The sequence below is a fragment of the Schistocerca piceifrons genome, chromosome 10 (genome assembly GCF_021461385.2).
Source record: "Schistocerca piceifrons isolate TAMUIC-IGC-003096 chromosome 10, iqSchPice1.1, whole genome shotgun sequence".
In the NCBI taxonomy this organism is placed as follows: domain Eukaryota; kingdom Metazoa; phylum Arthropoda; class Insecta; order Orthoptera; family Acrididae; genus Schistocerca; species Schistocerca piceifrons.
This window is the reverse complement of record NC_060147.1, coordinates 2,330,905-2,354,758: the sequence shown is the minus strand read 5'-3', so window position 1 is coordinate 2,354,758 and position 23,854 is coordinate 2,330,905. Positions and strand designations below refer to the sequence as shown.

The following is a 23,854-nucleotide window of genomic DNA, read 5'->3' as shown; positions in this document are numbered from 1 at the left end:
GTGGCAAGGGCCAAAGCGCGGCGCGTGATTAAAGAGAGCAAACGACGGTCATGGCAATCGTTCTTGAACTCCGCCTCCCGCTCCACTAATTCTACGAAAGTATGGGAAGCCATCAGGAGGATTTCCGGGAAACGCAGCCAACTACCTGTCACGGCATTGCTGCATCAGGGAAGTCTTCTCACGGCGCCGAGAGACATTGCCCAGACACTGGCCATGCATTTTGCGGCATCTACCGCCACTATTAACTGTGATCCAGATTTCTGCCGCTACCGCACTGCCATCGAGAGGGGTCACTTGGACTTCCGGTCTCCAAATTCTGAGCCCTACAACTGCCCCTTCACAATGTGGGAACTGGATTCGGCGCTGTCTGTGGCTCATGATACTGCGCCTGGTCATGATCAAATCCGGTACAGCATGCTGCAGCACTTGTTACTGCCTTCCAAGGAAGTTCTCCTGAATTGTTTTGATATGATATGGTTATCCGGCACGTACCCTGACTCGTGGTGGGAGGCGATTTTGATTCCCCTCCTCAAACCGGGGAAGGACCGAACGCTTCCCAGTAGTTATCGGAGTATTGCTTTGACGAGCTGTGTCGGGAAGACGTTGGAACGCATGGTCAACCGTCGCCTGGTTTGGCTGCTCGAGACCAGGCAGCTCCGTAGCCCCTCTCAGTGTGGCTTTCGGAGATGTCGTTCAACTATAAACAACTTGACCTTGCTTGAGGTGGCCATCCAACAGGCCTTCCTGCGTAACCAGCATTGTCTAGGTGTATTCTTTGACATTCATAAGGCGTATGACACTACTTGGCACCGCCATATCCTCAATCAACTCCATGAGTGGGGCTTTCGTGGCCGTCTCCCTATCTTCATTCGGTCCTTTCTTTCCCACCGCCTCTTTCGATATAGGGTTGGTAATGTGCTATCTGATTTGTATGTGCAGGAGAATGGTGTTCCTCAGGGAAGCGTTTTAAGTGTCACCCTCTTTGCCGTCGCCATTAACAGTATCACGTCCACTATCCGGAGTCCTGCCCAATGCTCCTTGTTTGTGGACGATTTTGCTGTTTTCTGTTCTTCCTCCTGTCTTGTCACTGCTAGTCGGCAGTTGCAGCTTACGATACAGCGATTAGAGGCATGGACTGCAAAGACGGGTTTTACCTTTTCTGCAGACAAATGTGTGTGTGTTCATTTTAATCATTCTTGACGTCTTTTTACCTCCCCTGAATTGCGTCTGAGGGATACCATTCTTCCTTTTAGCGACACTGTGCGGTTCCTGGGCCTCACTTTCGATTCAAAGTTGTCATGGTTGCCTCACCTTAAAGACCTCAAGGTGCGGGCCCTGAAGGCACTGAATATTTTGAAGTGTTTGAGCCATCGGTCCTGGGGAGCAGATCGGGCGTGTGTGCTGCAGTTTTATAGGGCTTTCGTCCGATCGCGTCTTGACTATGGTTGCACCGTGTATGGGTCAGCAAGGCCTTCGTATCTGAAGATTCTTGACGCAGTACACCATGAGGGTATCAGGCTGGCCACTGGTGCCTTCCGTACCAGTCCCATCCCCAGCCTGTGTGCTGAGGCAGGGGAACCGCCGCTCGCCGTCCGGCGGAAACTCCTCACGGTGCGACGGGTGTGTCAATTCCTTGCCTGTCCTACCTCCCCTGCGTACCCTACCGTTGCCCGACCGCCTATGGAACGTCTCTTTTCCAGTCGTCCCAGGGCAACGAAACCATTTGGGATTCGTGCCAAGCATTTGCTCGAGTCCCTTGGTGTGGAGCGTGTGGCCCTCCAACGCCAAGGTTTTACTCGCCTGCCTCCCTGGTTGCTCCAGCGGCCCACCGTCCTTTTAGACTTGTCGGAGTACCGGAGGAGCTGCACTCCTGTGTTTGTTTTTACCTCCTTATTTTATGATATTTTAAACCAGCATCCCGACCATGTACCAGTATTTACAGATGGCTCTAAACAGGGGGACTCTGTTGGTTGTGCTGTTGTTTTCCCTGATCGAGTCGTCAAGTTACGGCTTCCTGCGGCGTTTACCATCTTTGATGCTGAATTGTTTGCAATCTTGTGGGCATTGGAGCAGATGCGATGTGTTCCCAGTCGTAAGTTCCTCATCTGTTCTGACTCCCTGAGTGCCCTTCAGACCATGCAACACTTGTACCCAGCGGATACGGTCGTCCAGGACATCCGTGATGCCCTACTCCACCTGCAACGGCAGGGGAAGGTGGTTTCCTTCTACTGGGTGCCGGGGCACATGGGTATTAGGGGAAACGAACTGGCGGATGTGGCTGCCAAAGATGCATGTTCCCTCCCTCACGTTGTTGCATGTGCCGTCCCCCTCCATGCTGTTACCTCCCTCCTGCTTTATCGCGTTCTGCGTCAGTGGGAAGAGGAGTGGCTGGCAGTCGGTGAAAATAAGCTGCGTCTGGTCAAGGCCACCACGCGGCCATGGCGCACGTCCTACCAGTCATGCAGGCGGGATGAGGTTCTCCTCACTCGCCTCCGCATCGGGCACAGTCCCTTAACACACGGTTTTTTACTCTGGCGGGAGGACCCCCCAATCTGCAGTGCTTGTGGCGTCCAGATTACTGTCCGCCACATTTTACTTGACTGTCTTTTATTCTCTGACCAGAGGGCGGTGGTTTCTTTGCCACCGGATTTGCCCTCTATTTTACAAGATGACGCAACGACTGTAGTTAAGGTCTTACGGTTTTGTGTCCTGTCCAATTTGTTGCCTCGGATTTTAGGGAGAGGGTTTTAATGTGCTGCTGGGTGACTGGCTCACCCAGGTTTTAGGTAAGAGGTCAGCCAGTCACGATTACCTCCTTGTTTCTCTTTGGTTTCTGTTCTCTTTTCCTTGTTTCCCTTCCTTTTTAGTGTGTTCCTTCTCCTCTTGTTTTGCCTCTGTATGTGAGGATTTGGACCTGCGTCAGGTCTGTGTCTTTTAGCCGTTCTCCTTGTTTGCTGTTCGTCTTAGTCCCTTCACTGCATGTGTTCCTGTTTTTATGCGTTTGGGCGCTGATGACCACGCTGTTTAGCGCCCGTAAACCTCAAACACACACACACACACACACACACACACACACACACACACACACACACACACACACGAGAGAGAGAGAGAGAGAGAGAGAGAGAGAGAGAGATTGCATTTATAAGGCACATTTTCCTGTGTAAATACTGTGTCAGAAAAAAACAATTTTTCCACACTCTTCGGGGGGGGGGAAAAAAAAAACCACTCATTTTGTCACTATAAAACATGCAGCCCCTGAGACTTGGGCAGTCTGACACAAAGTTGTATAGGAGAAAAGTCGTATAGCATGAAAGCATCCAACAGTCTTTTCAAAAAGTCAAAGAAAGTGACAAAAACATAGTTGGTGATTAAATATCACTAGTACTCAGTAACAAGTAAATCATGTGGTTAATCCATTAAATAGATTTTTCCAATATTCGCTGTTTTTTTGTAACTGGTACTCTCTAACATACATATTATTGAGATAACAGCTTTGAAAATATGAAATTAACAGATTAATACTAACATATCATATACCGATCGCAAAATTTGTTTACAAGAGTATTAGTGAAAAGAATTGTTTAACCAGGTATGAAGAAACTAAATTCGATGAACAATATATTGACATGATCATGTGAAACTGCATTGAAGTAATTCAATAAATCAGTGTTCCAGAGTAAAAGATTAATGTTCAGCTGTGTACAATGTATTTTTCTTAATTTTAATACATTACTTCTTTATATGTTTGGAGGGTGAGGGGACAAGTAACACGAAATCCTATTCTTATACTTCTGTATTTACATCCTCGGTGTGATCTCTTCTTCTTTCTTCCAAAATGTCACTGTCAAACTCAATAATGGGGATGTAGGTTGCACCACTGGTGCAGGGTTTGCACAGTTTGCAAACCGTGGTGCGCTCGATGCCATTTTTCCTGCGGGAACAACCTCGTGGCACCGTGGGTGGAATGTGCAGTAAGTGGTTTTCCCCTGTTCTGCAAGAGCTGCTTCATTATTAGTGGGAACTGGAAAGAAACTGAATTTTGAATGGATCTGGTGGGTAATTTTTTCACCCGTACATCTGCAAATACGTTATTAGAGAGTGCTAATGGGCAGTTGCTTCTGTAGGAGACAATGAAGTTATTTGTGAACTAGAAACGGTGGATAAAGGAGCTGTTTGTGAACTAGACAATGAAGTTAGGTTGAATGATGTCTCTGACATACATTTTCTCAAAGATTTAATAGCGAAGCACTTTTAATGGCTTTGTTGATCTTAGCAGTATAGTACTACTGTGAACTTCTCTGCAGTCTCATCAGATTCATCAGCAGTAATACTGGAATTGCAGAATACCTCTGCTTGTGTTCTATAAGTTGTTTTCATCTCCAGGACCTTAGGCGGCTCACTTCCCCTTTGCCGAGAAAATGACAGTCGTATCGCAGACACTGAAGACGTGTAGGAACAGAATTTTGTCTTTCGGGATTGCTTCAGCCTCATTCTCCCCCAGCATTTTTCTGCTGAAGCCAGGCAAAGGCAGAAACATTACTTACTCTGCAGGCCTCTAAATTTCAAGTTGTCTCAATTATCAGTCACAAGGAGGTGACAGCCCAGAGAGCTGAGGAACAACAGAAGTAGCTACAATTACTGTATCGGCATCCTCAGCAGTTACCTTAATGTTGAAGTATTGTACAGTCAGTAAAGAAATGAAACACTGTTATCTTGTTCGTCTGACAGAAACAAATATCTTGTCACGGTTAATGATGTTGTTTTATTAAACGTGACAGTCTGTGCAGTTTTTCTGAGGGCTCTGTGCAGGCATTCAGCTGATATTGTCCTCCTGTCACTTGTTACATCATGGTATCCATCAAACACAATTGTGACCCATCTACCATACAAATGCTTGATGTAATCTGCACACTTTGTAATTATGGAAGAGAATAGATATTTTGCTAACCATGCCACTGTCTGCAGCAGAAATCTGCCATCTTCAGTGAACTATACCTTTTTGAAGTCAGTTGTGTCTTAAAAGGCATCAAACAACTTGTAAAAGACAGAATTTTTATATTTTTACTGATTATATACTGGAGGTGCTGAGCCACAATAGGTGCACCCCCCCCCCCCCCCCCCCCACACACACACACACACACACACACACACACAGTCTCTGGCAGCTGAAGCCAGATTACGAACTGCAGTGCCTGACGGGAGAGGCAAGTGGGTCGGGGTAAGGAAGAAGCTGCTGGAGCAGGAAGGGGGAGGGGATGCAGGGTAAGGGTGGAGGGATGGTAAAGTGCTGTTGTGTGAGCATGCAAGGATGGGGTGGAGAGACAATAGGGCAGCCAGGTGTAGACAGAGGGTGGGGGCTCGCAGAAAAGGAGAGAAGTAAAAAGGCTGGGCGGTTAGTGGAATTGAGGGCTGTCTAGTGCTGGAATGGGAACAGGAAAGGAGCTAGATGGGTAAGGACAATGAGTAATGAAGGTTGAGGCCGGGAGGGTTACGGGAACATAGGATATACTACAGGAAGAGTTCCCACCTGCACAATTCAGGAAAGCTGGGGTGTGTGTGTGGGAAAAATCTAGATGTCACAGACTGTGAAGGAAATGTGCAAATAAAGAACATCGTGGGGCGGTGTGCTCAGCAATGGGGTGGTCCAGTTGTTTTTGACCACAGTTTGTCGGTGGCCATTCGTGCGGATAGAGCGCGTGTCGGTTGCCGTGCCCATGTAGAATGCAGCACAGTCCTTGCAGCGTAACTTGTAGATCACATGACTGGTTTCACAGGTGGCCCTGCCTTTGATGGCATAGGTGATGTTTGTGACCTGATTGGAGTAGGTGGTGGTGGTGGTGGTGGTATGGAACAGGTCTTGCATCTGGCTCTATTACAGGGATATGAACCTTGAGGCAAGGGGTTGGGAGCAGGGGTTGTGTAGGGATGGATGTGGATATTGTGTAGGTTCGTTGGGTGGTGGCATACCACAGTGGGGAGGGAGTTGAGAAAAATAGTGGGGTAGGACATTTCTCGTTTCAGGGCATGATGAGAGGTAGTTGAAACCCTGGTGGAGAATTAATCCAGTTGCTCCAGCTGTGGGTGTACTCAGTCACGAGGGGAATGGACATCAGTAGGTGGTGGGTGACTGGAAAGATAAGGCACGGGAGATCTGTTTTTGTACAAGGTGTGTCGGAGAGGGGGGATAATTACGGTCTGTAAAGGCCTCGGTGAGACCCTTTGGGTATTCTGAGAGGGACCGCTCATCAGTGCAGATGCTACAGCCGTGAGTGGCTAGGCTGTACAGAAGGGACTTCTCGGTGTGCAATGGGTGCCTGCTGTTGAAGTGGAGATATTGCTGGTGGCTGTTAGGTTTGATATGGACAGAGGTATTGGTGTAGCCATTTTTGAGGTGGAAGTCAGTATCGATTAAGATGGCTCGTCGAGTTGAGTAGGACCAAGTGAAGCAAATTGGCGAGAAGGTCTTCAGGTTCTAGAGGAATGTGGATAGTGTCCCCACCCTCAATCCAGATCACGAAGATGTCATCAATGAATCTGAACCAGTTGAGGGATTTAAGATTCTGGATGTTACGGAACGATTTCTCTAGATGGCCCTCGAATAGGTTGGCCTATGATGGCACCGTGTGAATGCTCATAGCCATACCTCGGATTGGTTTGTAGGTAATGCCTTCAAAGGAGAAGTAATTGTGGGTGAGGATCTAGTTGGTCACGATGACTAGGAAGGAGTTTGTCAGCTCGGAATCCGTCGGGCGTCGGGAGAGGTAGTGTTCGATAGCGGTAAGGCCCGTGCGCATTAGCAATGTTAGTGTAAAGGGAGGTGGCGTCGATAGTGATGAGCAGGACACAGTGTGGTAAAGGAACAGGAACTGTGGAGAGATGATGGAGGAAATGGTTAGTATCTTTTATATAGGTGGGTAGGTTGCGAGTGACAGGCTGAAGTTGTCAGTCTACGAGAGCAGAGCTTCTCTCAGTGGGGGCACAGAAACCGACCATCGTAGGGCGTCCTGGGTGGTTGGGTTTTAGGAAGCATGTAGAAGGTAGAAGTGCAGGCAGTGGTATGGGTGAGGAGAGAGAGAGAGAGAGATAGACTCCGAGGAGAGTTTCTGGAATGGGCCTAAGAATTTCAGGAGAGACTGGCGATCCTCCCAGATTTCTGGAATGGTGTCACTGTGGCAGTGTTTGTAGGTGGATTAATATGACAGCTGGCGGAGTCCTACTGCCACGTAATCATTGCAGTTCGAGTCAAAACACCCACACACAATCCAGAACCTAAACAGACTCGAAACTCAGTCACGAATGTTTCCTCCAAAAGCTGTAGCCCCGTAGAAATATCAGACCCTTCTAAAGGCCTCACCTTGCCCCACTCCCAAATTCAATCGTGCGGGGCTCATTAAAGATCTTCTTTCCTTCTCCCATCCCTACAGTCAAAACACTTTTTCGCCACTAACGCTGCCAGTCAGACTTGAGAAAAGACCAATGTTGAAGCCTGCGTGACTCGTTTCACTCCTCCATTCAACCGTGATCCACCTCCACTGCCTCCAAATCACCCCCTGCTAATTTTGCAGAATTTCTTAACCTTGAACCTTGCCTCACCATCATTCCCCAAACCCCTCAATCTGAAAACTAATCTTATGTCTGCAGAAAGAACTGCAATCCACCACCTAAAAACCGATCCTCACCTTATAATCCTACCTATTGACAAAGACTCCACCTCTGTTGTCTCGAACTGCAAGGGTTACCTGGCAGGAAGAATCCGCCAGCTGTCAGATTCGTCCATTTGCAAACCCTGCCACAGAGACCTCGTTCCAGAAACTTAACAGGATCTCCAGTCCCTCCTCAAATTCCCAGGCCCATCCCAGAACCTCTCCCTGGAGCCCCTCTCTCTCACTCCCCGCACTCCTACCTTCTACGTGGTTCCTAAAACCCGACCAGACAGGACACACCATTGTGGCCAGTTACTGTGCCCCCACTGAGAGAAGCTCAGCTCTCCCAGACCAACACCTTCATCTGTTACCAACAGTCTACTCTTCTATATAAAAGATACCAACCATTTCCTCCACCGATTCTCTACATCTCGTGTTCCTTTACCACGTGGTACCCCGCTTATCACTAATGATGCCACCTCCCTTCACACTAACATTCTGAATGCCCGTGACCTTACTGCTGTTGAAAACCACCTCCAACGCCCGACAGATTCCAAACCGACTATCTCCTTCCCAGTCACCGAAGCCAACTGTATCCTCCTTTGAAGGCAGTACCTACAAACAAATTAGGGATACGGCTATGGGTACCTGTGTGGCACCGTTGTATGCCAACTTATTCGTGGGCCATCTAGAGGAATCATTCCTAAACACCCAGAATCCTTAACTCCTCACCTGGTTCACATTCATTGATGACAACTGTGTGATCTGATCAAGGTTGAGGACACCTCATTCACATTTATCTAGAAACTAAACACCTTGTCCCCCATTCACTCCACCTGGATGTACTCAACCCAACGAGCCACCTTCCTCGATGTTAACCTCCACCTCAAAGATGCCTGCATCAGTGTCTGTCCATACCAAACCCACCAACCACCAGGAATGCCTCCAATTTGACAGTTGCCACCCATTCCATACCAAGTAGGCACTTCCGTGCCAAGTAGGCCCTTCCATACAGCCGAGTCACCCATGGCCGTAGCATCTGCAGGACTCACTGAGGCCTTCACAGACTGTAAACCCCCCCCCCCCCCCCCCATTCTTATACAAAAACAGATCTCCCTTTCCAATCACCCACCACCTCCCAAAGTCCCACAGTCGAGCCACAGAGAAGTGTTCCCCTCATGATTCAGGGAGTGTTCCCCTCGTGATTCAGTACCATCCAGGACTGGAACAACTGAAATACATTCTCCACTAGTGTTTCAACTATGTCCTACCCACTAGCCTTCCCAATCCCCCTTCCCATTGTGGTAATCTGCCGCCCACTGAACCTACACAATATCCTCGCACTACATCCCTACACAATCCTGTTTCCAACCCCTTGCCTCAAGGCTCATACTCCTGTAATAGATCTAGAGGCAAGACCTGTCCCTATACATCCTCCCACCACCACCACCACCACCACCACCACCACCACTTACTCCAGTCCAGTTGCAAACATGTGAAACCACATAAGCTAAGCTGCAACCACTGTACTTCATTCTATGTGAGGATGACAACCAACAAGCTGTCTTTCTGCATGAATGGCCATTGACAAACTGTGGCCAAAAACCAACTGGACCACCCTGTTGCTGAGCACACTGCCCAACACGATGATCTTCATTTCAGTGTTTGCTTCAATCCTTGTCATCTGGAGCCTTCCCAACAGAACCAGCTTTTCTGAATTGCACAGGTGGGAACTCTTCCTGCAATATATCCTTTGTTCATGTAACCCTCCTGGCCTCAACCTTTGTTAGGTGATGTCCTAACCCATCTAGCTGCTTCCCTGTTCCCATACCAGCACTACACAGCCCTCTGTTCCAACAACCCACCCAGTCTTTTCACTTCTCTCCTTTTCCGCTACCCCCCCCCCCCCTCCCTCCCAACCCCTCTCCCCTGCTCTCCATCTAACCTCCCAACTGCACTGAGCTGCCCTACTCTCTCTCCACCTCGTCTCTGCATACTCCCGCAGCATCACTTAAATGTCCCCCACCCATACCCTGCTATCCCTCCCACTCCCCCTCCAGCCTCTTTCTTACCCCAACCCGGCTGCCTCTCCCATCATGCACTGCTGTTTGTAGTCTGCCTCCAGCTGCCTGTGGTCTCGTGTGTGTGTGTGTGTGTGTGTGTGTGTGTGTGTGTGTGTGTGTGTGTGTGTGTGTGTGTGCCCGTGCCCGTGCGCACGCACATGCATTTTGTCTATTTTTGACAAAGGCTTTGCTGGCCGATAGCTTATTGTGTGAAATTCTTCTTATTGTGCCTATGTGCGACTCAGTGAGTAGCAAGTGTCCTTTTCATAATATTGTTACATTCCATCTAGGATTTTCCATTTTTGTTTTTTTTTTTTGTTTTTGGTATATCTACATAGGCAGAAAATGAGTGTACTGAAAAGTAAATGAACAAGAGTGAACATTTGAAGACATCATTCAAATGAAAACAAAGTTGAGGTTAGTTATTAAACGTGATTTACGAGGGTCACTCCAAAAGAAATGCACACTATTTTTGTAAAAATACAGTTTTCATTCTGCATGTGTGAAAGTTTTACAGTGTGTAGATACATCCTTCCTGCTTGTTTTCAAACTTAGTTCAACCTGTTCCCGTGAGTGGTGCCATCACAGCATGTCTTCAAGATGGCTGCTACACTTGACGTTCGTCAGAAGCAATGTGCTCTCATAGAATTCCTGTGCTGTGAAAATGAGGCAGGGGGAAACATCCAAAAGAGGTTGAAAAAGGTGTATGGAGATGATGCTGTCCATCGCAGTACAGTTAGTCGGTGGGCAAGCAGATTACGTGACGAAAGCGGGCATGGCAATATTGAGGATTGTACTCGCAGTGGCAGGCCTTGTACTGCACACACTCCAGACAATGTGCTGAGAGTTAACGAATTGGTGACTGCTGACAGACGCATCACAGTGAATGAATTGTCATGCTATGTTGGGATAGGGGAAGGAAGTGTTTGCAGAATACTGAAAGTGTTGGCGTTAAAAAAGGTTTGTGCCAGGTGGGTTCCCAGGATGTTGACAGTGGCTCACAAAGAAACAAGAAAAACGGTATGCAGCGAACTTTTGGAACAGTACGAGAATGGTGGAGATGAATTTCTTGGAAGAATTGTGACAGGTGATGAAACATGTCTTCATCATTTTTCACCAGAGACGAAGAGGCAATCAATGGAGTGGCATCATGCAAATTCACCCAAGAAAAAAAATTCAAAACCACACCTTCTGCTGGAAAAGTTATGGCTACGGTGTTTTTCGATTCTGAAGCACTCTTGCTTGTGGACATCATGCCAAGTGGAACCACCATAAATTCTGATGCATATGTGACGACACTGAAGAAACTTCAAGCTCGACTGAGTCGTGTTCGACCACATCGGCAAAAGCAGGACGTTTTGCTGTTGCACGACAATGCACGGCCACACATGTCAGTCAAAAAATCATGGAAGCAATCACAAAACTTGGATGGACTACACTGAAACACCCACCTTATAGTCCTGACCTGGCTCCATGTGACTAACATCTCTTTGGGAAACTGAAAGACTCTCTTCGTGGAACAAGGTTTGAAGATGATGACTCCCTTGTGCATGCTGTCAAACAGTGGCTCCAACAGGTTGGTCCAGAATTTGACCATGCGGGTATACAGGCGCTGGTTCCAAGATGGCGTAAGGCAGTTGAGAGGGATGGAAATTATGTGTAGAAATGAAAATATTGTCCCTAAAGGATGTATCTACACACTGTAAAACTTTCAAACATGAAGAATAAAAGAGGGATTAAAAAAAAAAAGGTGTGCATTTCTTTTGGAGTGACCCTCGTACATATGATCGAATGGTGATATGTACTTACCAGATTGGCTTTCTATCACATTATTGGACTTTTTGAAATTGCAGTCAATGCTCTACAACTTTTTTCCTAGAACATTTTGTGTCAGATGCAAATTCTCAGATACTGCATGTTTTATAGTGATGAGACGAGTGTTTTTCGAGAAGTGTGCAAAATTACCATTTTCTGACATATCGATTCAGTGGGAAAATTTAATAATGTAGTGAAGTTTTGTTATTCAATTGATGCAGAATTTAATGCTCTAAATTTTTGGTAAGTCCACAACTTCTGTGGTTTTCTTTTCATCACAGCCAAACCTCCACTCAGAAATTGGGGTAAACTGGGACTGTTGAACTCAGTGGCTTACATGAGGGGCTAAAACAGTTCCCAGAATTCAACTAATTTTTAAAAAGCAGCCTCCTTTTTGGAGCTGGTTTTTTGACACATTTATGGCAAGAGGCCAACCATTTGGGGCAAGCCACCCATTCGTGCTGTACGAAATACGAGTGGCACGGAGGAAGCGGCGTTTGCTGTACCAGCCGCTGACAGCATATTTGTCAACAGTGGCCCAGTCGACTTGTTTGTACTGTGGCTACTCCCTCTTCCTACAGTGTGTTCGGTTCCGTGCACCAGACTTGCATACTGTCAACAGTGGTGACATCGCTCTGAGCCTCTAATTGGTGCACCGCAGTGTGGGAGATCTCGAACAATTGTGCAATATTCAAAACCTCTTCCAACGTACAGTCCTCGAGATTCAGGGCACCTTGGTGCACTTCCGTATCTGTAGCTGAATGAATGACTGTGGTGTCCACATAAGACTCCTGAGACTGAGCCGTGATAAACTGACACGACTGAGGCCGTGAAGCTCAACGAGCTCGACGCAATTTCAGCAGCTCTTTGACACATTGGTAGAATTCGACATGTGCACTGACCACACACGTACTCTTGTGGTGGTAGGAGGACAGCAAGTGACATATCGTCAAAAGAAAGCAGTGCCGGTTCTTGCAGAGGAGCTAACTGACACAGTAAGTGATACATACAAGGTGTACCCGTGATAAGAAAAGAGCTTTAGAGACCACCTTGTCGACCACCCAAAATGCCGCAGAATGTCAATGAAGCTTCCCAGTATTCTGCAGATTTGTTATAGGGTGGATACGTCGGTGGGTGAACAACCGGCAGCTGAGCATGGGTCATCGTAGCCAGTCACCATTCTGGCACGGTCACATCAGCGTGCTGTTGCAGAAGTAACTGGAGTGAAGCCACTGTGGAAGAACTGAATGGCCGGAAAATGACAAAAAATGAAACGTGTGAAAATCTGAGCCTCTCTCATCACCACTTGTTATAACTAGGAACGTGAGTCATACGGCCATAAGAGAGAATTTATTGAATAACAGAGTGACAATAGCAAGAAGGTATCTATATGTCTCAAATGCATAAAAACTGAAGTCCGGGAGGCCCGTGTGTGTCCTTAAAAGGACAGTATCCGTGTCGGATGTCACGGGAGTAGTGGTGCACTAATGGCGACCAGGAGACAGCAGTTGGTGACTGGGCTGCCTATGGCGGCTGCCTCCAGTATTCCGGGTGTGCCATTTGTGTGTCTGTGGACACTGCGTTAGCCCTAGTGCCCTGACTTATATTCACCGTAAGTGACAGCTGTAGTAATCAGTGTGTTATCACATATAATTATATAATTAGTCAATGGTAGTTATGCTTCTGACAGAAATTAATGTTATAGTAATAGTAATAGTAATGATCTCATATTATGGTGGCTAATGTCGTAAAGGTGACAGCTGAACATGGTACTATTAAAAATACAGGATAAGAACCATAAATTTAGAGTTAGATAAGTTACATTGTTTCTTCGGACATATGAAACAGGGCAGGAGATAAATAACTCTCACGAGCCCCATTTCTGTTGTTCACAGGTCTATCTCACCATTGCTGACAGTCTGCGCCAACAGCTTAGAACGTGTGCAACTCTATGAAACCCACTTAGACCACACAGCAGTGACAGAGGCGTTTACCGCCCTGGGAAGCTTGAAGAACTTGCAGGAACTTATGATAACACTCCCTGATCGACTACTGCCTGGAACAACTGCTCTAGCATTTAAGTAAGTTACGTGTGAACACACATTTCTATAGTCTGATGCAATTTATTAAAATAGGAGAGGAGAGACACAGAGAAGGGGGAAAGGACTATCCAGGTGCTCTGGAGGAATAGAAAGAGTGTGTGAGCAGTGCAGGGGATAGCGACCAATGGAGGCCAGGTACTAGGGAAAATTGAGGCCAGAGGAGTTGCAGAAATGAAGGATATATTGCAGACTTAGTTCTCACTTGTGCTATTCGGGTAAGAATCCAGATGGCAAGGGCCCTGAAGCAGTCTCGAAGATGAGCAGACTGTGCCGTGTGGCACGCTCTGCAGCTGAGTTGGCAGTTGGGCAGTGGCTGTTCGTGTGGACAGACACCTTGTTATTGTTTGTGCCTGTGTAGAATGCCACACAGTGGTTGGTAGACCAGGTGGCTGCTTTTGATGGGGCAGGAAACGTCTGTGACAGTAGTGGAGTAGGTGGTAGTGGAAGTAAGTATGGGAAGGTCATGCATCTAGGTCTATTATAAGGCCGTGAGCCTCGTGGCAAGGGGCAGATATGAATTAGGGATAGGCAAGGCTACTGTGTAGGTTGTACGAGCATACGAATGCCGCTGTAGGTGAGGTGGGGAGGACATTTCTCATTTCAGAGCAAAGTGAGAGGTAATTGAAATCCTGGTGGAGAATGCGATTCAGCTGCTCCAGTCCCGGGTGGAACTGAATCGAGTCAAACTGCTCGTCTGTCACCGGTAGGTGAGTAGGGAGAGAAAGTGCAGGAGATCTGTCCCTGGATAAGATAGTGAGGTTAATTTTGATCTGTGAAGGCTCAGACGAGACCCTCTGCATGTTTGGCAGGGGACTGCCCATTGGTGCAGGTGCGACAGCCACAGTTGGCTAGGCTGTATGGAAGGATTTCTTAGTGTGGAATGAGAGATATCGTTCATTGATGTGGATGTATGTATCGATGCGAGGTGATGGCAGGCGTCGAGGAAGGGAGCTTGTTGAGCCGAGGAAGACATCATCATCATACAGATATTCCAAAATTATATATTGGAGTGTAATATCCAGGACCCTATACAGACTCAAAACTCAGTTTAGTAATGCTGAAGAATAAGCTGAAGTTTGATCGTATGGAAGAATCAGTGTGCAAAGAAGTAAGACACTGAAGTATTGAGGAATGACAAAGAGCACTTGAAGGTCTCCAACGGTGTAGATACTGCAGTAATCAGTATCACAGTAGACAGTGCAGTTGAAGAGGAATGAACATCTGTAAAAAGGGAAGTCACAGAAGTTGCACAGAAAAACATAGGTACGAGGAAGGTATGTGTGAAGAAACCTTGTGTAACACAAGAAATACTTTGATTGACAAACAGAGGAGGTTCAGAAATGTTCAGGAAAAATACAGGGATACTCATTCAGGAGTAAAATAAATGGGGAGTGCAGGGAAATAAACATGAAATAGCTTCAGGAAATAGTTGGAGGAATAGAAAAAGAAATGGTCCTCAGAAAGATTGATTCGGCATACAGAAAAGTCAAAACAACTTTGATGAAAGTAAAAGCAAGGGCATCAACACTAAGAGAGTAATGGGAATTCCACTGTAAAATACAGTGTAGTGCGTAGCTACGTGGAAAGAGCACACTGAAGGCCTCTACGAAGGCAAAAACTTCTCTAATGTGATAGAAGAAGAAATGCCAGTTGATATGGAAATCATTGGGTATCCAGTGTTAGTTGGAATTCAAAAGAACTTTGGAAGACTTGCAATCAAGTAAGGTAGAAGGGAAAAAGAACATACCTTGGAATTCCAGAAATCATTGGGGAAGTAGCAGCCAGTTGTTGTGTGGAATGCGCAAGTCTGTAGACATACCGTAAGACTTTCAAAAACGTATTATCCACACAATCCCGAACACAGCAAGGCGAAACAAGTGCGAGAACTATCACCCAATTAGATTAACAGCTCGTGCATCCAAGTTGCTGGCGAGACTAGTAGATCGATGAGTGGAAAATTGAGGATGCATTTGATGAGGATCAGTTTGGCTTTTGGGTACATAAAGGCACTAGATAGGCGGTTTTGATGTCGCAGTCTGTAAGGGAAGCAAAAATAAGAAAAAATCAAAACACTTTCGTAAGATTTGTTGACCTGGAAAAAGCTTTAGACAATGTAAAATGGTGATGTTCAAATTGTGAGATCAGTAAGAATAAGGTAATACACAGGGTGGTCAGAAACAGTGTGAAAAGCTTGTAAGGATGCTGTAAAGGAGGATATGCCGAGAAAGGAACGTTCGGAAAAAAATTAGATATGTTGCGCCATTTCGGTTATTTAGCATTGAAATTGGCCAGTCGGGTTGTCACGTGTGCAAATTCAGATAGTGGCACCAAACTTGTTCTTAGTTCGATTTCCTCAAACCAAACAAACATAACTTTTGCTCACCTAGCTTAAATATATCACTTCTACAAAAGACACGTTTTAACTAGTAATGAGCGTTTGAACAAGTGGTAACTCAGGAACCCACAGATGCCTGTGCATTACCACATTTCAGCGTGTGCAAGTGCTCGAATTAGTCCACTCGATGATCTGATTGATAATCTACAATGCTAAATAAATTGGAAACAGCACAATATATTGCATTATTTTCTCAGCACAACATACCCTGCAACACCCTTACAAGCTTTTCAGACTGTTTCTAACCACCCTGCATAATGGATAATGTACAATATGTACAAGAACCAAGAGAGAAAAATAAGAATGGAAGACCGAGTACTCAGATTAAGAAGAATGAAGGACAGGGATGTAGTCTTTACATCTGCCGTTCAATCGTATGTCGAAGAAATAGTGACAGAAATAAAAGGAAGGTTTAGTGGTGGGATTTTAAAATGTAGGCTGAAAGGCTATCAGTGATGATATTTGCTGTGGGCACTACTGTCCTCAGTGAAAGTGAAGAAGAAGTACAGAACCTCTCGAAGGAATGAACAGTCCAGTGAGTATTGAATGTGGATTAAGAGGAAACCAAAGAAAGACAAAAGCAATGAGGAGTAGCACAAATGAGATTAGTGATAAACTGATCATCAAAATTAAGGAATTCTGCTACCTCAGAAGCAAAAACAAGTGAGTGACAAAGCGAGGAGAACACAAAGAGCAGACTAACGGGGGCAAAGTGGGCATTGGTGACCGTAAGAAGTCTATTAGTGTCAAACATTGCCCATAATATGACAAAGAACTTCCTGAGAGTATAGATTTGGAATGTAGCATTATGTCGTAGTGAATCGTGGACGTGAGGAAACCAGAAAAGAAGTGTTTGATAAGTGGTTCTGTAGAGGAATGTCAAAAATTATGTGGAGTGATAAGGAATAAAGATGTTCTTTGCACTATCAGTGAATAAACAAACATGGAAAACACTGACAAGAAGTAGTGACAGGAAGACATCAGAGAGTAATTTCCGTGGTACTAGAGAGGTAGCTGTAAAGGTTAAAAACTGCTTCCGAGCCTGTACCACCCGTATTCTTCCTACATACACCAGCTTTTCTGAATTGCTGGGTTGGGAACTGTCCGTGTTCCTGTAATTCTCTTGGCCTTGGCTTTCATTATTCCCAGTTCTTTGCCCACTTATCCCCTTCCTTGCTTCCATTCCAGCACTACAAATCCTATTCCACCAACGCACCCACTTGTCTCTCTCTCTCTCTCTCTCTCTCTCTCTCTCTCTTTCGCTCTCTCTCTTTTTTTCCCACCTCCTCCTCTGTTCTTTTTTCCCCTTCCTCTGCTTCTCTCCTTTTCTGATCTCTCCCTCCCCACCCCTCTCATCTAACCACCTAATGGCACCTAGCTGCCCTACCCTGTCCCAACGACACTCTGGGTATGCTCCCACAAACAGCACTTTACTGTACCCCACCCTACACCACCCCTGCCCTGCTATCCGTCCCTCTCCCTGCCCCGGCCTCCTCCTTACCCGCATCATCCAGATTGCTTCTCCGAGGTCTTTCGGATGGAAGATCAAATGCTCAGCGGTCTTTTTAGTGTGCCTTCCTGCAACATAACAGAGGTTGGCATGAGAAGAATTCGTGGCAGACCGTATCAAACCTGTCAGAAGATTAATAATGGGAAGAAGGGGAAGTATTTGAGGTACGAGAATAGAGGGTGGTGGGGGTGAGGAGGGGGATAGATTCAGGGGAGAGGTTCTGGGGTATATTTTGTGATTTGAGGATGGACTGGAGATGCTACCCTATTTCTGGAATAAGGTTACACTGGCAGGGCCTGTACGTGGACCTCTGTGATAGCTGGCAGAATACATAGTCAGGTAATCCCTTCAGTTTGTGACCGCAATGATGGAGCCTTTGTCTGCATGTAGTATCATATGGTTGGGATCACTATTTAGGTGTTGAATTGCAGTTCTTTTTGTGGATGTGATGTTGGTCTGCATGTAGAGGTATTTGGGGAATGATGATGAGCCAATGTTTGAGGCTGGGGAATTCTGGTATGTTATCAAATGATATTGTAGGGGATGGGAGAAGGAGTGAATGCCTTTAACAAGACCAGTATGATTAAATTTGGGTGTCGGCTGGATGATGTGGCCATTTAAAAGACTGATACTTCTGTGGGACTGAGGCTTTTGGAGGACACATTCATAATTGTGTTAAGTGTGTGTTTAGGCTGCGGGTTCTGTAGTGTGGCAGGAGGAAATTTCTGAAGGTGTGACAGACACAACAGGTCTGCAAAACAGAGTTTGATGGCTAGGGGGGAGCTTTGATGGAGGCTCTTGCAGTAGTCGAGGATAGTTGGAGTAAGAAGTAGGATTATAAGGTGAACTGATTGGACAGTGTTTTGAGATTGTGTTGTACATGCGCTATAGTTCCTGGAGGACAAGTGTTTCAGTTTGGGAGATGGGATGCAGGGATTTGGGTTGTGTGTGAGAGCTGTGGATTGATAGAATTTGAACAGATGTCATTGTGGAAGGATGGGTTGCAGCTGGAGATAGGTAATTTGATGGTAGGCCATTTGGGGTGTCATGAACCCTCTCTACTATGCTGGAAAAATTATCTCCATAAGGACACCGTTATGGTGTGGCTAATGGTTGTATAGTAGTTTTGTAGAGCTGGCTGTGATATCTCCTTTGTTGATGCCACTGAGTCTGTGTTGTCCATGTGGCTTCTCATTGTCTAGGCGATGATTCCTTTGATGCTCTGGGTCCAAGAAAAGGTGCAGATTTTTTAATTATCACTGGACTAATGAAATCATGACACAGTATTCCACGATTGATTTGTAACAAAAACACATATTTCTTGCCAAAACTCGAAAACGACTACTCTCGACCGTGGCCAAAAACCCGTTGTAGACCAAAGATCACGGTCATAAGCTGCAAAGAACATACAATGTCAACATTGATTATTTATCGCAACACCTAACCTAGTACTATATAAGGTAAACGCTTTTTAACACAACTATAGTGTATAATATAGCAAAATGAGGTCTATTTGTCAGTTCCATTACAGTCCCCGAAGAATTTTGTAAGTATGAACATGTGAACAAAATTCTGAGACCAGAATAATGGAACTGCAAAGAATATGATTTTAAATAAATCAAAAATTTTAATAGGACTGTTTTCTGTGAATTATGCTAACTTTCTGCCCATAGCGATTGGCATGACATTAGGTTTAACACTGAAATTGTTACACAAAGTAAAGGAAAACATACAATTGTTAATCTTAAGGTAAATGAAATACAAAAGAAGATTTACAATTTTCACTTAGAAGAGCCCATAATGCTGTAGCACTTCACATTAAGGTTATAACTTTTAACTACTAGTTTATTTTATTTTATTTTGTTGATCACTTTTCTCAATACTCACAGTAATGTTCCACATTGGCCATTTTCACTTAGGCGACTTTTGTTAATAGGTCTGATTTCTGTTTGTTCTGCAGCACATCAATTTCCACAGCTTAGCTGTTTGTATTGCTTCATTGATTATAATACCATGTTATCTAAAAATCACATACAGAGATCACCTTTTGGTTACATAATGTTTATATGTAAGTACATGGTTAGGATACATAGTTAACCTTCTGGTAATGTTTATCTAGTGGGAGAAGTTTACAGAATCTGTCTGAGAGATACTACTCAGTTATGGACTGGTCCAAAAAGGATCCTTTAAATAATAATAAATTCAATAAACATGTAATACAAATGCATTAACATATTTGGTGTAAAATGTCTTATCACAAACTCTAACACTTACTGCAAGGATAAACAAAAAATTAAATTGTTTTCAAAAGTAAAGTTACAGTCAGTCTGTTGCAAGGGTTCATATTCACAGTAAAAGTGCTAGGGTAGTATCATGGCTGAAAGTTTTAGAATGGTGTGTACATATCAAAATTAGAAAAAAATATTACTGCTTATGCTTTGCAGTGGTTGAGAAACAAATATACAGTAACTCATGTGGTTTACTAAAAACGATTCTCTCCTAGTAAAGTTGGACGTTTCAAACACTTAGGTGTGTAGTAATTAGGACTCTGCCTTTAAGATTAAAAAAATTAAAAAAAACCTAATTGTTGTAAGACAGATTTAGTGCTGATTGGTGGTTTGCATTTTAAATGATGTCTCGATGAGTGTGGTGTGAGGAGGGTACACAAGCTAAAATTACACAAATTATCAAACATCATTCAAATTGCATAAACATACAGAAATATCAAGAACTAACACGGTAAGCATATTACACAGAGAAAATTCATTGCAAACAATTCATACAGCGAATACATTTTAAACAAATAATAAGCATTTTCAAGGATACAAAACTGTATCAAAATCAGACAATTTTTATACATAACATTTCATAATTTCCAGTGAAAAACTTTGGTTGAGTCACCTTTTAACTTTCTTAGAATAGTCTTACCCCTTTTTTTTATACAATTTCAACGAAACAATATTCCTTAGTCTGAGACATTTCCTAGATTTAGGGTACACCAACCGGTATGCATTAGGGTGTGGATGCTCTACAATCTCAAATGGACCCGTGTATATATTGAAGAATTTCTTTATTTCAGAAGTTATAATTTTTGATTTCTCATGTGATTTTACTAAAACATAATCTCCAACTTTAAACTTGGTTGCTTTGATTTTGCCATCATGTAGTCTTTTTCTAATTTCCCCCTGTTTTATCATGGTTTCTTTGACTATGGCTTCACAGTCACGCATAGTCATCATTGTGCACGGTGGAAATTCTATGAGTTCAGTGATAATGTTGTCTGGTTTTAGATGAAACATCATTTCATAAGGTGAAAATCCTGTGGAAGTATGTTGCAAACTGTTCATTACATTTTCAAAGTCTCGTACATGGCCATACCATGTGGGATGTTTATGACTGCAATATGTACGACATAAATGACCAATCTCGCGCATATACCTCTCAGCTGGGTTTGACGACGGATTATTTACAGATATTTGAACACATTTGATTCCCGATTTGTCAACAAAGGCTTTCCAAACTTTTGACAAAAACTGAGAACTGTTATCCAACAAGGTTGCTTTTGGTTGCCCAACATTTAAGAAATAGTCTTTTTCAACTTTTGTGACTATCTCTTTACCTGTGGCTTTTCTGACAGGATACAACTTGATTAGTTTAGAAAATACATCCACCATGACTAAAATGTAGCAGTGGCCACTCCTACTCTTTGGAAGAGGCCCATAGAAATCAACAGCGACTAAGCCTAGAGGTTGTGCAGGAGTAATGTTTTGCATTCCACCATGACATTTTCTGTTACTTACTTTGATTCGTTGGCACTTATCACAAGTTGAGAATTATTTTCTAACTTTCTTGGCCATATTGTAGAAGTATATGTTTTGTTGTAATTTCTGCATACACTTCTGAATGCCACAATGACCATAGCTCTCATGAGTATACCTAATTAACCTCTCAGCTTCATCCTCAGGCCAGCATAGTTTCCAATTGTCTGAGTCTTTGTCAGTTCTCCTAAATAGAATACCTTTAAACACCTTATAGTACTTGTCTAATTTTTCATAGTCCTTTTTTCCTAAACAGCTCATTATTAATTTCCAATTTGTATCACGGTTCTGGCTCCTCCTGATTTTATCGCACAATGATCTAACAACTTTTTCATCTGTGACCCCTTTAATATACCTCATTTTAAACTGATTTTCTTCATTCTGGTCAAAAATTTCTGTTCCCCTCCTCTTGGTAGCCTTGATAGAGCATCTGCAACTGTTGTCAGTGCCTTTAATATACTTAATTTCAAAGTTGAATTGTTGTAAATTCAATGCCCATCTTGTAAGTCTATCATGATAGAGCTTGCATTCCTGTAAATAGCTTAAGGCTTTATGATCAGAGTACACTATTACCATATGCCCAAGTAAATAGGTCCTGAATTTTGAAAATGACCACTGTATGGCTAATAAGTCTCTTTCTGTGGCTGTATAGTTCTTTTCATGCTTCAATAACATTCTGCTTGCAAATGCAGTTGTAGAATGAACTGCCTCCTCATTGACTTCTTTTATTTGAAATAATTTAGCACCTAGCCCATAATCACTACTGTCAGTATGTAAACAGAAAGGTAAATTGAAATCTGGTCTGTGTAACAGGTTCTGATTATTAAGTTCCTTTTTTATTCTGTCGAAAGCCTCTTGACAATCTTTACTCCATATCCAAACAGTGTCCTCCTTTAACAAGTTACTTAGAGAGGGTGTGTTTAAGCTTTGTTTACTTACAAATTTTCTGGAAAGCCACATAGCCCATAAAATGATTTCAGTTGTTTTCTGTTATGGGGTATAGGGAACTCTGCAATAGCTTTAGTTTTGTCTGGATCTGCCAAAATTCCTTTTTCTGTTATGACATGTCCCAAAAATTTTAACTCGGGTACTGCAAATTTGCACTTTTCTAGTTTTAGTGCCATTCTCCCTCTTCTAAGTTTCTCACACGCCTGTCTTAAAAGCCCAACATACTCATACCAATCTTGTCCAGTTACTAAAATGTCATCTACGTAAATCACTATAATTTGGATACAAGTTCCTGCCCAAGCACATGGTCTAAAGCTCTAATGAATTCTGCTACCAGTGAGTTGACACAGTATTGATAGCAATGGCCATTGTGTAGAAAAGCAGTGTATTTCCTAGAGTTGGGTGCCAGGAGTACTTGGTGAAAGCCTGAGGTTAGGTCTAGACTTGATATTAATTTTACATCCTTGAACTTGTGCAACAGCTCATCGATGTTTTCAGGGTGGTCTGTTTCCCAGTATAAGATCTTGTTTAAAGGCCTGGAGTCGGAACTATTCTCACTCTCCCGTCTCTCTTTGACGCAACTACCAGTGGGTTATTATAAGCACTGATACTCCTTTCAATACTGCCGCACACTTCCATCTTATGTAATTCTTTCTGAACCACTGTATGTTTTGCTATGGGCACACCATACGGATTTATGAAAAATGGGTCATGGCATCTTACTAGCAGAGTACATTGGTAACCCCTAACTTTCCCTGGAATGTTGCTAAAGACATCACTGCATTCCCATAACAAAGACTCTATTTCCTGTTTTTGCCCATTGTTTAGACCACTAGCTTCTGAAATCTTTGTGTTTACAAGTGTTTTGAAATCTACTTCACTTAAGTCTAGCTCTGTTATGTGTTTGTCAACATATCTTTTCTCCTTTACAAATTTATAGTATTAAATTTATCATTACACGAAACTGTATTTGATCTGACAAACTTGGTGGAGATACACACCGCATTTGGTGTTGTTATGACAAGTTTTTGTCCTCCCCAGTCAAATCTTCCTTCTACACTCCGAATCCATGACATCCCGAGAATACAGTCCTCACCGAGTCCTGGTATAATTAGGCATCCATGTGTCAATGTGACTCCCTCAATTGTAAAAGATAAAAAAGTTTGACTTTTCATGGTTTTACTATGTTTTCCTATAGCACCTCTTATTTTCACCCCAGTGACTGCCATTTCAGTTTAATCTTTCTTGCACTTCAGATTTTTGCTTAGTATTTCAGATATTCCTGACACTTGACTCCCTGTGTCTATAAGGCACTTGCCTTCCCAGGTACCAACTTTTACTCTAATGTCATCACCTTTTTCAGGCTGAACATATTCATACAACAAATCATTTTCAATTTCACTAAACAATGACTTCCTGACTTACAATTACCTATATTACTGTCACCTTTATTACCTATGGTCATTACATTAACATAGACATCATCTGCACTGTCACTTGCATTGATAATTTCATTAATCCAAGCATTTTCATCCGTGTAACATTGGTCATCACTAA

At 43.8% G+C, this 23,854-nt stretch overlaps 1 protein-coding gene across 3 annotated transcripts in view; it reads left to right on the top strand.

The window, feature by feature from the left end:
• The window catches only part of LOC124719065 (F-box/LRR-repeat protein 7-like), a 153,633-nt gene that overhangs the window by 70,726 nt on the left and 59,053 nt on the right, over positions 1–23,854 (top strand). For 2 of the 3 annotated variants that reach the window (XM_047244747.1, XM_047244745.1), the window contains exon 5: positions 13,420–13,605. The exons of the other annotated variant lie outside the window; for it this stretch is intronic. In XM_047244747.1, the coding sequence (XP_047100703.1) occupies positions 13,420–13,605 (186 nt within the window). The remainder of the gene's footprint in view (positions 1–13,419; positions 13,606–23,854) is intronic. 3 annotated transcript variants of the gene reach the window in all.